The 14599-nt window shown below is 40.7% G+C and overlaps 1 protein-coding gene across 1 annotated transcript in view; it reads right to left on the minus strand.

Annotated features, from left to right (window-relative positions):
• DNAH5 (dynein axonemal heavy chain 5) overlaps positions 1-14599 on the minus strand; it is a 329923-nt gene that overhangs the window by 135629 nt on the left and 179695 nt on the right. Inside the window, exons 35-39 of the mRNA XM_058430225.1 lie at positions 14216-14440; positions 12655-12827; positions 3887-4065; positions 3317-3504; positions 2801-2995 (exon numbers count right to left, since the gene is read on the minus strand). Coding sequence (XP_058286208.1) covers positions 2801-2995; positions 3317-3504; positions 3887-4065; positions 12655-12827; positions 14216-14440 — 960 coding nt within the window. The remainder of the gene's footprint in view (positions 1-2800; positions 2996-3316; positions 3505-3886; positions 4066-12654; positions 12828-14215; positions 14441-14599) is intronic.

The raw sequence follows: 14599 nt of genomic DNA on the forward strand, positions 1-14599 counted from the left end.
TAAATAAATAAATAATAAAAAGCACAGCCTCAAAGAGATATCAGCATATCCATTTTCATAGCAGCACCACTCATGAAAGCCAAGAGGTGGAAGCAACCCAAATGTCCATTGACAGATGAATGGATAAACAAAATGTGGTATATACATATAACAGAATATTATTTAGCCATAAAAAGAAAGGACATCCTGTCACATGCTAAAACATGAATGAATCTTGAGGGCATTACGCTAAGAAAAATATGCCAGTCACAAAAAATCAAATATTATATGATTTCATTTATATGAACTATTGGCAATAGTCAAATGGATAGAAACAGAAAGTAGAATGATGGTTACCAGGGGCTAAGGGAGGAGAAAAAGAGAAGTTGTTGTTTAGTGGGCACAGAGTTTCAGTTTTTTAAGATGAAAAAGTTACAGAGATCTATTTCACAACATTGTGAACATACTTAACATTACTGAACTGTACAGTTAAAATGGTTAAGATAGTAAATTTAACTTTATATGCTTTTACCACAATAAAAACAAAGATGTATAGGGAAAAACTACAGTTATCTTCTAAGGCAATTGGGAGCAGTATGCCTCACTTAAGACTAGTCATTTGGAAGATGGAGCACATAAAAATATTCAAATTGAGTTCCCACCTTCAGGGAATTTAAATTCTAATAAAGATAATAAAATAGAAATGTGAATAAACTTGTATAAAAGTAACAATGAATTAAAAGTGTTGGTGAGTAAAATTAATCATGGGAAACTTCCTATCAGAGTTGGACTCAGTTAAATCTCTGGGCGTGAAGGGAAAGTCACAGAATGTTCACCAAGAGATCAGTATGAGTCCAACTATTCTGCATACATTGATTTATTACATTTCACAATGACCTTGTGAACATGGATGGTAGGAGTGAGGGAAGTCGTGAAGTGGTAGTGAAGATAAGAGCAGGAGCCAGTGATGTGGGAAGTTTTCTCCATTCAAGAAACAGCATGGAAAAAATATTTATTTGAAAGATAAGTAGCATGGTTTGGCCGTGTCCCCACCCAAATCTCATCCTGAATTGTAGTCCCCATAATCCCCATGTGTCATGGGAGGGACCAGGTGGAGGTAATTGAATCATGGGGGTGGCTACCCTCATGCTGTTCTCCTAATAGTAAGTGAGTTCTCCTAAGATCTGATGGTTTTATAAGGGGATTTTCCCTCTCTTCACTCAGCACTTCTCCTTCCTGACACCACATGAAGAAGAACATGTTTGCTTCCCCTTCTGCCATAATTGTAAGCTTCCTGAGGCCTTCTCAGCCATACTGAAGTGTGATTCAATTAAACCTCTTTCCTTAATAAATTACCCAGTCTCAGGTATGTCTTTATTAGCAGCATGAGAACAGACTAATACAATAAGAATGAGTGAGTAAGGGCTCCAATAAGCAGAAGAAACCAAGAATGCTGGAAACAAAATGTTAGGGTCACACTCAGCAGAAAGGCTCAATGGCCAGAGCCAGAAGAGTCTGTGTGTGTCTGAACACTCACAGGAAAAGAACTTTTGAGTAGGAATGTAATTAGGTTGAACCTGTGGGTATAAAAAGCAATAAAGATTCAAAGAAGTTTGAAATGAAAGCCTAAGTGATAAGATAGAACAAAGGTTATATATGTTAGGAAGTGCTATTCATGTTATAGTCTTATGTTTATTGCACTGTGTCATTATTTAGCATATATTTCTAGTAATTTTTACTGATATGTACTAAAAAATTGTGGCATGATGCCCACCTCCTCGTGGTCATGTCCTTATATGATATCACCTTGAGAGTAGGCAGGACCTGTGATTTGCTTCTTCTAACTAATAGAATACAGCAGAGACAACAGGTTGTATGTGATTATGTGGTCACATTAGATTAGACTGTAGCACTCATTTTGCTGAAACCACTTTCCTTGCTGACTTTGAGAAAGTAAGTGGTCATGTTGGGGAAACCCATATAGCAAGGAACTATGCACAGCCTGTAGGAACTAAAGGTGGCCTCCAGAAAATAGCCAGCAAGGTATCGAAGCCCTCAGTCTTACACCCTCAACTAACAGAATGCTGCTAACAACCTGAGTGAGCTCAAAAGTAGATTGTCCCCATTTGAGCATCAGATGAAACCACAGCCCCAGCGAACACTTTGATTGTAGCCTTGTTAGACACAAACCACAGGACTCATTTCAGCTAACTCCTGACCTACAGACACCATGTAGTAATAAATGTACATTGTCACAAGACACAAAGTGTGTGGTATGATTGTTAGATGACTGTTATGCAGCAATAGATAACTAATGCAGAAGTATATGTTTAATTCCATGACTTTTAACTATGAAACCTCATGATGCCTGAACCTGCTACCCTAAACAATCGAGGAAACTAGCAAGACGGTTGCAACATATAAACAACACAGTTAGCAAACCTTGGTCAAATACTCAAGGGAGCTTAGAATGAAGAAGAATAAATCATTGAGAGGTTCCTACAAATCATGAAAATACATAACACATATGACAATGAATCTATAAGTGGTATAAACAGCCAATGTTAATATCCATAAATCTTTGGCTCTTAAACCAGTGCAGATAATATTCACTTCATTTCTATGCTGTAAATATTAATTTAAATGTATTCTTAATAAAACTATGCATATAAAATTATTTTTGTAGTAATACACCTTTCTACATAGTATCAATAAAATCCTTTGTCAACAAGCCCAGTCTAGAATTTCTCAAAATGAGAACATTCTGCTGAATAGAAAAATGAAACATGCCTAAGTGCATAAGACCTCCAGGATGACACACCTGCTTAGAAAGCTGCTCCTCACACAGTTTGTAGAGCGTGAAAAACTTCCTGGCCAAAACAACACTGTCAATGAAGCCACAACTAGCCAACTTCACCCTTATGATAATCTGACGGTCGGGAACCATCATGGCCACTGAGCGGAAATTAATCTTCAAGTTTTCAGGGAGTTCCTGCCGTCCGGCATAGCCAGGATTCTGAACAGAAAATAAAGCCCAAGGATGAATGATGCAATCAAGCACACGTCAGCATCATATTAAAAGATTCATTATGTACACACAACAAATCTGGAATGACAACCAGGGAATTCATTTACATATCTCACTCTCATTTTACCAGGACAGGCTAAGTCATGAGCTATTCATATGATCTTTGCTTAACACCAAAGGGTTTTCAAAAGGAGGTAAAGTTACAATCCCAATTTCCATTCAGGAAAACAGATGACATATGACCAGGGAGATGCATGAAAATTGTGATAAGAAGGCTGAAATTCAGTAGCTTTTCTAGCAGCTCCTTACCATGGTTAAGAAAAGCCCAAATTCAGGGTTCATAGTCACATTATCTCCATCAGTAAAAATAAAAGACTTTTTGTGCTCCTTTTTACATGTCAGAATAATGGAAATTTGCTGGGCTGCAACCGAGAGAACTGGTAGATCAATACGGTTAAATTCATCAAAACAACCCCAGGATCCAGACTGTGCCAGTCCTTAGAAAGGAAATTAAATGAAAAATCCAATTAGTATATAATTTTGGAAAACCAAGAAAAAGGATATTACGTAGCTGCTAAAATGAGCCAGATGTAAGTTCATTCAAAAGTAAAGTGGAACAAATAGATCTATGCATCAAGTGACCCAAAACAGCTCACAATTTGGCACTTTACCTGTAAACACCCAAGATAAAGGAATATCAAAAAACGTCGGGAGGAAGTAACATTTGGTCCACACAACCTAGCAAGATTGAAGATTTTCCAGAAAATTTTACAAAGCTGAAAATGATTCTAAAGTGTGGCCAATTGTTGAAAACAAATTTTAGCAAAATATTCCACCTTGGCTGAGATTTCTCACCAGATTAAAAAATATAACCCACACCTTTAAAAATCCGTCCAAGTCCTCGGAAATCCATCTGGTCTGAACAATTGAAAACCACGACGTATTTCCCGAGGCATCGTCCCATGTCTTTAGTGGTTTCTGTTTTGCCTGTGCCTGCAGGTCCAGCAGGGGCTCCCCCCATGCTCATTCCCAGAGCTTGAGCCAGCGTGATGTAACATCTGCATGGGGAGAAACATCACTAGAACCAGCCCTCGGGCACCTAGAAATACTTCTGAGACATCACAGTGACATGAAACGCACACAAGATTAAAACACAGAAGGACATTGTCCCTACCTAACATTTCAAATACAACATCCTAAAACACACATCCTTATCAATGTTAACATATGTTGAGGAAAAGGAGCGGGTAGTCTATGATCAACTAAGTTTAAAAACTCCTTAAAAGGTTAAACAGGTTTCTTTACTGCTGAATTTTTCAGGCTTTCTTATCATAATATGCAGAGAGAATCTCCAGGTATAAAAATAATACCATTGCATTTCCAAAATGTATTTGGCAACATTTTCACAGAAATCTACCCCCATCTAAAATATACATATTCTGTGAAACAGATCGGGATCCTTTCAAACAGATTAATCCCCTTTTGAATCTAAGAGTTGGCCATTTGATGTAGTTGGGATTTAAAACACACATTGCTAAATAATCACACCTTGAATCTCTTTCTGTATCTACTAAACTTGCACGTGCTTTCAATTGCATCTTACTATATGAGATTAACAAATAAAAGATTTGGTGAGAGAATACAAGAATGCCTGCAAAGGAAAATTTTTCACCTGATAACTTGCAGATGAATTATTTGTTTGCCAGCACCACCTGGTGTTACCAAAGCAGACAAATTATTAAGTGGTGCCGTGTAGGGTTTTCTTATGGCCAAACTATAAAGCATTCACCTGGACTTGAAAAAGACTTCCAAGGAAATGAAGTGACTATCCAGCTTGAGCCGTGGAAATGAACACTGAGTGCACCCGCTGAGGGTGGTTCCAGGTTCTCAATGTTACTGGAAACGAGTGCTATAAAGGCAAGTAAATGACTCAGCCCTTAACGTATGCAGATCCTGGATACAGAGGAGAAGAGCTGGGCATGACATCAGGATAATGCCTGCTCTCACTTTGACTCTGCCTTTTAACCCAAGGTCTTATTTCTCCTGTTGCACTTTTGCCATCCCTTCCAGAGCAAAGTCTGTAACAACAACAGACACCACAGTGTGCTCCCCAGGCATCATCTCGTTTCATCCCCAGAGAACCCTGGAAGGAAGCTACTGTTCCTTTCCCCACTGTACAGAGATAAGGAAAAAGGCTCACAGAGATTGAGTGACTTTTCTCAGGACTGCGGCAGGACAGCTGAGACAAGCCAAGTCCTCTCACTTCCCAGCTCTGGGACAAGCCCACTCTATCCGGGAAAGAAAAATAACTAACGAGCACTAGGCTTGATACCTGGGCAATGAAATAATCTATACAACAAACCTCTATGACACAAGTTTACCTATGTGACAAACTGCACATGTACCCCTGAACTTAAAAATTAAAAACTGAAAAAAAAAAGATTAAATAAAATACCAAACACAAAAAAGGGAATACATCTCCATCAACTCTGATCACTCAGCTGCTCTGTTATGCAGACCCTCGTTACAAATGAGATGACTGGATTCATATTTAAACTGAAGAAGTAGCAAGTTGCTTCAAAGAGATCAATCCTATTTACATGAAAAGCAGACGGGCATGCCTGGAGACTTCTCCCTGACTCAGCTAGCTGGGGCTTCAGACCCACTGCTACACTGGTGCCCAAACTGCCTTTCGGTGACAAGCATGGATCTATCAGAGCGTCTCCCTGTGTGTCTAGAGAATTCTACATGTGGGTGTACCTCCCTCCTTGCCTCCCTTCTCTGCTTTCCTTTCTAGTCTATCTATTGGCTATTTTCAAAACTCCTTCCATTCATGAACAGGGTTTGAACTTTATGTGTTTTAGTTGCCTGTGATCAACTCCATTTTAGTTTTCTAACCTCCAGTTAAACTGCTATAAACTCTCTGCGGTCAGGAGCTAGGTCTGGTTCACACTTGTACCCTCAACTACTTGCCTAACCCCTGGCACCTTCTACTATATGAACATTTGTTGAATAAATGGCTTGCGCCGATCCAGCCATTCATTCTTATCTGGTCCCTCGTGTCCCAACAGCTACAGGAATCAGAGATGCAGAATGTGACCCTGATACCAAATGAAAAGCGACCAACCCCATGACCCCAGGGCTCATTAGCACTCGAACTAACCAAATCTATCACCAGCATTCTTCGTAAGTATTCATAGCACTGTCAGTGCATTTTGTCACATGTAAACCAGAAATGGTTTCAACTCCTATTAGTTGTAAACTGCTGAAAAGTTTCCTAAGAAACAATGGTACGTGCATCAGCAGAGTACATTTCTTCCTTGAGAACTTGGCTTAGTTACAGACTCTTTGATTATAGGGCATGCTTAAGGAGAAACCAAAGAAAAGGTTGCTAAAGAATGTTATCAAAAAAAAAAAAAAAAAAAAAGAATGTGTTATCATAGGCCAGGCACAGTGGCTCATGCCTGTAATCCTAGCACTTTGGGAGGCTGAGGCAGACGGATCATGAGGTCAGGAGTTCAAGACCAGCCTGGCCAACACGGCGAAATTCCATCTCTACTAAAAATACAAAAATTAGCTGGGTGTGGTGGCATGTGCCTGTAATCCAAGCTACTCAGGAGGCTGAGGCAGGAGAATTGCTTGAACCCGGGAGGCACAGGTTGCAGTGAGCCAAGATCATGCCACTGCACTCCAGCCTGGGCAACAAAGTGAGTGAGACTCCTTCCCAAAAAAATTAAAAAAACGTGTTATCAGCAATTTTGACAAGCAACAGTGATAGCAAGAATAATAATTATAACAAACATTTGCTGTGTCACGCCCTGTGCTGGGTACTTACGTTGCCTCTAGTCCACACAATAATTCCAAAACAAGGGAATCAGGGAGGTTAGGTGTCTTGTCCAATACTACACAGCTGCTAGGGGCAGAGCTGAGCAGTCAACACTCAGGCAAAACTCACAGAAGCTGTGGGAATGTCAGAGAAAGGTACAAGTCCTGTCTACATTTCTTATCAAGCAGATAAGATGCCTCCATCAGCTCTCAATTTCCTCCGCCCTCTGCTTAAGTGACAGCAGTAGTCAGGATAACTCTAGTCTTCACTAAAAACACTATGAGTTTTGGAGAAAAGTGCTGTATGTTATCATATTATAATAGCTATTTTATCATCTGAAATGTCTGCAACTCTGTCCACATGGCACTGAGCTTCCCAGAATCCAGGGAGCTGCCACAGCTGTTAAATTCACAGGTCAGTCAGTGAAGGGCTGACAACATGTCAGTGCCTCCAGCATTTGACTTTTTTAAAGTATTAATTTCAACGAGGAGTTTTCTCTTGCAAAAGGGAGGCAAATCTTGCAGTGGAATCTCAGTTACTATCGAAAATTAATAACTCACTTCCCACATAATCAAGTTGGTTAAAGAAAAACAAATGGGCATTTAGGGTGAAACAGACAAACTTCAGAATCCCTTCACTTACATACTTAAAAATACTTATTTTGCTTTTAAAGTTCTCAGTTTTTTAATATAAAAGAATATACAAGACAATGAACACAGTGGAAGAATCAAATTGCAGAAAAGACTGTAAACTATGATACGTATATGTGAAACTGAAAAAGGATTTTAATATCTAAGCATCCACAGTTTTCAGAGAGATAGAAAATAAACTGTTGATCATTTTTAAAAATAGAAAAGTTTTCCCTCCCACACATTCTACTTCATGTTCTTCTGTACCATGTAAATTTTTCACCATTAAGATGCTATTTTGGAAATAACCACTTCTTTCATTTATTCAAGAACTATTTATTTAGCATCTGTTATGTGACAGAACAATTCTGGCAAACAAATCACATGAAGCCCATGCACCAAGGATAAGAGGGTTATGAGATTTGGAGATTGCGGGAGGTCGGGAGACCCTCTGAGGTGACTCTCTAGCAGAGGACTAAAGGAAGAAGCAAGCAAGCTATGCCACTATTGAAGGAAGAGGGTGCCAGGCCAAGTGTATAACAAGTGCAAGGGCCCTGTGGCAGGGCTGTGCCACAGCTTTGCAAGGAGCAGGTGGCCTGAGCTGAATGAGGATAGAGAAGCAGAGAAGTAGCAGAGGCCAGATTGTACCAGGCCCCACAGGCCCACGTGAGGATGTTGGCTTTTACTTTGCATGAGAAGGAACCATGGGAGAAGTTTTGGGGCAAAGGATCTGACTTACATTCTGGTGTCTGAACTGAGAACAGACTGTACAGGGACAACGACGGAGGCAGGGAAGCCAGTTAAAACATTGTCAGAAGAATGCAGGTCACAGACTACGGTGGTCTGGATAAGAGTAGTAATGATTCCTGTAATCCCAGCACTTTGGGAGGCCAAGGAGGGCAGATCACCTGAGGTCAGGAGTTCAAGAACACCCTGGCCAACACGGTGAAACCCCGTCACTACTAAAAATGCAAAAATTAGCCAGGCATGGTGGCTCGTGCCTGTAGTCCCAGCTACTCAGGAGGCTGAGGCAGGAGAATCACTTGAACCTGGGAGGTTGTGGTGAGTGGAGATCACACCACTGTGCTCCAGCCTGGGCGACAGAGTGAGACTTCTTCTCAAAAAACAAACAAAAAAAAATAGAGTAGTAATGATATAGGAATAATCGTAGGCAGATAGAGAGGGTAAAAGGAGTCCTCGGTAAGGTTTTTTCTTTTAATAAAAGTAGCTCCCAAAACATTTCTTTTCTAACAGAAAAGCGGCTTAAATAGCCAGGCCGGCAAGCTTTGATATGCAAATGCTGGTGATTAGAAACTGGGTCCCTCCAACATGGCAATTCCCACCCTCTTCTCCTTGTCACCACGTGCGCTAAGCATCATGGCTGCCTCCAGATAACTCCAGGTGTGCAGGACGTCATTGCGACCTGCATTTACATATTAAAAGGCTGGGGTCAGAGGACCAGTTTTTTCAAGGGCTGCATGAATGACACACCTGGTCAAACCAATACCCTAAGCCCTATGCAAATCAGACACCGCCTCCCCCAGCCTCCTAATATAACCGACTGTTTTCCCCTGTTTACGCGGTTTTTCTCTCTCTGCTCAGAGCACCCCTCCCTCTGTCTCTGTACTGGGGAGCTTTTTCCTTCTTTCTTGCCTATTAAACTTTCTACCCCTTGAAACGACTCCACATTGTGTCCCTGGCATTTATCAAATCAGCGCAAGACAAAGGACCCTGCTGTTCCTCCAGTCATCAGAGCCGTATCAGTAAGGCAAACGGGTGAAAATACTCACATTCTAGAAGGAACCTGAAAGCAGTGCTGACCAAATTGAAGGTAGATTATTGGAAAATGAGGTGAGAGAGAAGGAAGGGCTTCAGGGTTACTCCAGGGAGTGTTGGATTGCCCATTTGGAAGGTCATGTATTCACAGGCTTCAGGGGTTCGGACATGGACATCTTTTGGAGGCCATTATTCTTACTGCCACACTTCCCTCCATCACTCTGATAAAATGGAATGCCAACTTGCAAAAATGAAGACAACGACAGGAGGGCACTTTTGTGAGGCTGATCAAACACACTAAGGTTAAATATCCTGTAAGCATCCAATGGACATGTCACATAGGCAGATAGGTATGTGTGTCTGGAGTTCAGGAGAGAAGCCCTGGTTTGAGACAGAGTTTGGGGTTTTTTAAGCCATGTGGGATCACCTAAAGAATAAGTAGAGGTGGAGAAGAGAAGAGCCTGGAAGTTCTATGTTTAAAGGTCAGAAAGATGAAGAGGAACGAGTAGGAACAGGTACAAAAGGACAACCAGACCATTGGGAGGAACCAGGTAAGTGTGGTGTCCTGGAAGCCATGTGATGAAAGTGTATCAAAAAGGAGAGAATGATCAACTGCACCCATGCAGCTGATTGTTCAAGAAAGATGAGATCCAGGAAAAACCACTGGATTTAGCAACAGGTCTAGGTGACTTTCACGAGAACTGTTTTATCAGAGTGATGGGGAAAGTATGACAAAATAATGGTCCCCCCAAAATACTCACATTCTAATCTCTGCAACCTGCAACCTGTAAACATCTTACCTTCCACAGCCAAAGGGACTTTGCAAATGTCATTAATGTTAAGAATCTTGAGAAGAGGGGATTATGTTGGATAATAAAGTGGACTCAACCTAATCTCATGAGTCTTTAAAAGCAGAAGAGATAGGCAGAAGAGTGGGTCAGAGACACGAGACAGAAGAAGGAGGGGAGATTCAAAGCACGAAAGGCACCTGACCCACCACTGCTGCCTTTGAAGATGAGGGAAGGAGTCAGGATCAAGGAACGTGGTAGCCTTCAGAGGCTGGCACAGCCCTGAGCTGACCTAAGACAATGCGGACCTGGGTCCTTCAACCAGGAGGAAAGGAATTCTGCCAACAACTTGGAAGAGCGGGAAATAGAACTCAGTCTCTGGGAAGAAACACAGCCCTGCTGACACCTGATTATAATCCCGTGAGACCCACATCAGACTTCTGATGGACAGAACTACAAAAAGAACACATTTGTGTTGTTCAAGCTTCTAAATTTGTGGCAATTTATTATGGCAGCAATGGAAAGTTAGCAGAGAGCCTGAATGAAGTGAGTTGAAGAAAAACAAGGTGGAGATAAACTGTGCTTTTGAGGGGTTTTGAAGGGAGCTTGGAGTGGAAGGAAACTGGGGCAATCACGGTAGGGTTTGCTGGGTGGAAGCAATCACAGCTTGTGTGTGTGTTGATGAAAAGGATTCAGTAGAAAGTGAAAATGGATGATGCTTCCAGAGAGGAAATCCTGGGGTCAGTGGGGGTGTTGGCTTTGGACGGCAAACCTGGAGAGAAAGCAGCTGCATGAGAACAGGCACCCAGGTTAACACACACGGTGGTGGAGATGAACGCGTCTATCTTCTCAAAAAAACAAGAAACAAGGCCTTCAGCGGAGACAGAGGAAGACAAGGAAGTGCTGGAGGCTTGAAAGGCAGGAGACATAAAATAACCACATAAGCATTTTATGAGAAATTCCTATTTGGGAACTCCACTTTTTTTTTTTTTTTTTTTTTTTTTTTGAGACAGGGTTTTGCTCTGTCACCCAGGCTGGAGTGCAGTGGCACGATCTTGCCTCACTGCAACCTCCGCCTCCCGGGTTCAAGCGATTCTCCTGCCTCAGCCTCCCGAGTAGCCGGGACTATGGCCACGTGCCACCATGCCTGGCTAATTTTTTGTATTTTTAGTAGAGACGAGGTTTCACCGTGTTAGCCAGGATGGTCCCCATCTCCTGACCTTGTGATCCGCCCACCTCGGCCTCCCAAAGTGCTGGGATTACAAGCGTGAACGAGCCACCATGCCCGGCCCATTTTTTTAATAAACATTATTTCTAATGGACAAATCATCATTGTATATTATTATGGGGCACAATGTAATGTTATGTTATATAAATACAATATGGAATGATTAATGCAAGCCATTTGACTATAATGAGCATTCAGTGCATCCCTGAAGCGAAAACATACAATGTAATTGACATTACAAAGTTCCAATTAGACTAAGCAAATCACAGAATAATTAGCCCTGCAAGCACCCTTAGAGACAACATAGCTCAGGGTCCTCAGCCCCCAGGCCACAGACCAGTATTGGAGCTGAATGACGACAGAGTATTGGTCCATGGCCTGTTAGGAACCAGGCCACACAGCAGGAGGTGGGTGGCGGGCAAGTGAGAGAAGCTTCATCTGTATTTACAGCCACTCCCATGGCTCACAGAACCGCCTGAGCTCTGCCTCCTGTCATATCAGCGGCAGTATTAGATTCTCACAGGAGCACAACCTTTATTGTGAACTGTGCATGTGAGGGATCTAGGTTGCTGGCTCCTTACAAGAATCTAATGCCTGATGATCTGTCACTGTCTCCCATCACCCCCAGATGGGACTGTCTAGTTGCAGAAAAACACACTCAGGGCTCCCACTGTCTCTACATTATAGTGAACTGTATAATTATTTCATCATCCATTACAATGTAATAATAGAAATAAAGTGCACAATAAATGGAATGAACTTGAATCATCCTGAAACCATCACCCACCCCCTGGTCTGTAGAAAAATTGTCTTCCATGTCTTCCCCAGTCCCTGGTGCCAGAAAGGTTGGGGACCGCTGGCTTAGCTCATCTTACAAATGAGGAGACTGAATCTAGGGAGGTTGCAGTGGCAGGTGTCACTAACACAACTTGTAAATAGCAGGCCAAGGGAAGAGTTAACACTCTGGAGGCCTTTCCAGTGGCCTCTCCCCACTTTTACCTGCACTGATACTCTATTTCTTTCCTACTTAAAAACAAAAAAGAAAATCTTAATTGTCTCTCAGCAAGAACAACAGATACTCAAGCAGCCCCCGCAAGGCCCACTTGATTTGCACCTGACGACACACAGCAATTAATTCCCTTTCTTGCCCATTCTGTGTCCACACGGTGTTTACACACTGTGCCTATCTATATAAGACTGAAGGCAGAGGAAGCAAGGTCTATGTCAGTCACAAACCTAAATCCCATGTGAAAAGAAAGCTGGTAACAAAGCTAAAAATACTAAATTTCAAAGGCTTTAGTATAAAAGAGCCTATAAACCCTAAGAGACTTTAAGCAAAAATCCCCTGAGCAACTTGAGAGCATAAAAATGGTGGGGGATGGAGAGAAGGGTTCCATCACCTGTCTGTAAGTGGAGTTATGACAAGCCTGTCAGTGCAGCCTAAAAATTCATTCTGGTATATGAACGCCACATCTGTGATGTGAATCATCATCTTGTCAGAATCTTCGTTAAAGTAAAATCTGCACTGCTTCAGCCACTCAAAGTCCATGGGACTCTTGATATGCATACGACACTGAAATTCAAAAGGTATATGTTAGAGCTGTGATGAGAATAACTCATTAAATATACACATTATTAGCATTCATGTAGATCATAAAATAAAATAAATGAAACTCACAGACAACCGAACTATTTCAGAGGTGTCAACTATATCACCAGCCAACCCATTCATTTATTGACCAGTAAAAAAGAAACTTTAGAAGATATGGGAATAAGAAAACTCAAGAGAAACCCCTAATTATGCCCCTCCAATTTAAGTGGCTTTACCTATTTTAATAATAAGATATTCATTTCTTAAATTTCACCCTTACATCCCTAATGCCATAGTCCTCACCATGAAATATAATCTATGAAAAGCATGTTTTGGCACATAAAGACAGAACTAAACAATCTCGTTAGGAAAAAGACATCTCTTAAGACTATAACAAAGTACACTATTGGGGTTTTTTAATCCACTAATTATTTTTCCCAAGAATTACATTGGGCCAAAATTTCTAACATTTAAATGACAGGTCATTGCCTGGCAATGCTTTTGTCCAGATTTTTTAACCAAAATTTTAGCCACTTTCATCATTTTCTTTGACAAATAAGAAATCTAAAATTAGCCTGAGCCTTTATTTCTCGGAAAGGCAAGTAGTGTGCTTAACTATTAAGACAGGAGATTAGCACACAATAGCTTCGATGTGGTGCCTTTACTTCCATTATATCAGGGCCAATCTTTCATAATCTTTTTTACATAATGGGGTGGGACAAATCCAGAAAATTATTATGAAAATAAGAGCTTTTTGCCTCTTATCTAATGTATTTTATAGTAGAGGACAAATTTCACTTCTTTTTATTTCCCATTTTCTATAGCTACACAACTCTCTTTTCCCACCTTGTTCTCTCTTTAAAAGCAAAAATGTGTGACACCTGAATGTCAGAAGCTCTATTAGGAAAGGCCATTTGCAATCAATGACATAAAATGTAGCAAAACTTGTTAAGAATGTGATTTTTCAAAAGCCTTAAGGGAAGTCCTAAACAGCTCTACTAAGCAATATTACTAATAATTTTCGTAGCAAGAAACTAGTGATCTTCAATTAATAGGTAAAAAGCGAAAAAGATGTATGAAGGCTTTTCAGATGCTACATGACAATTTTAACATTAAAAATCATCACGTTAAAACATTTTTTAACAAAGTCTAATTGCCTCAATAACATCTTAGCATAGATCATCAGAATATGACTTACATTCAGTTAAGACTGAAAAGAAAGCTGATAACAAGCTCTGATTACGAACATGATTCTTTGCCAGAATTTAATCTTTTCCTTGAATTCAATCAAACTAGTTCTACTGGGTAAACGCAGATAGTGTCTAGAATTTGTTTTTCTCTACATGCCACAGCATTTATAAAGAATTTACCAGGTCATCAAAGATATCCCTTTGGTGCACATGAATAGTAATCAGAGTCTCATATTTCACTCGTTCCGTGGAACTCAGATCCCTCGTGGTGACATCTATCAGTGTATTGAGTAGCTCCAGGAAAGCCTGATTAGTTTTCTGCATGACTTTTTTATCAAACTTGGCATTTCTAAGGGCTTCTTCTGAATCCCGTGTCCATATCATCTGAATTCCTAATAATCCAACCTTAATGGAAATAAAAAAGGCTTTATGAATTTGTATGGCATATTTATGTATTTAAATAGAAATACAACGTGATCAATAGCTGTGATTGTTACGCAAGTGTAAAGCCATGATTACATCAACTTTGATACCTTTTTTCATAACCTATGGGAAATTCTACTT

This window comes from Hylobates moloch, unplaced genomic scaffold, assembly GCF_009828535.3.
Source record: "Hylobates moloch isolate HMO894 unplaced genomic scaffold, HMol_V3 SCAFFOLD_17, whole genome shotgun sequence".
NCBI classification, from domain to species: Eukaryota; Metazoa; Chordata; class Mammalia; order Primates; family Hylobatidae; genus Hylobates; species Hylobates moloch.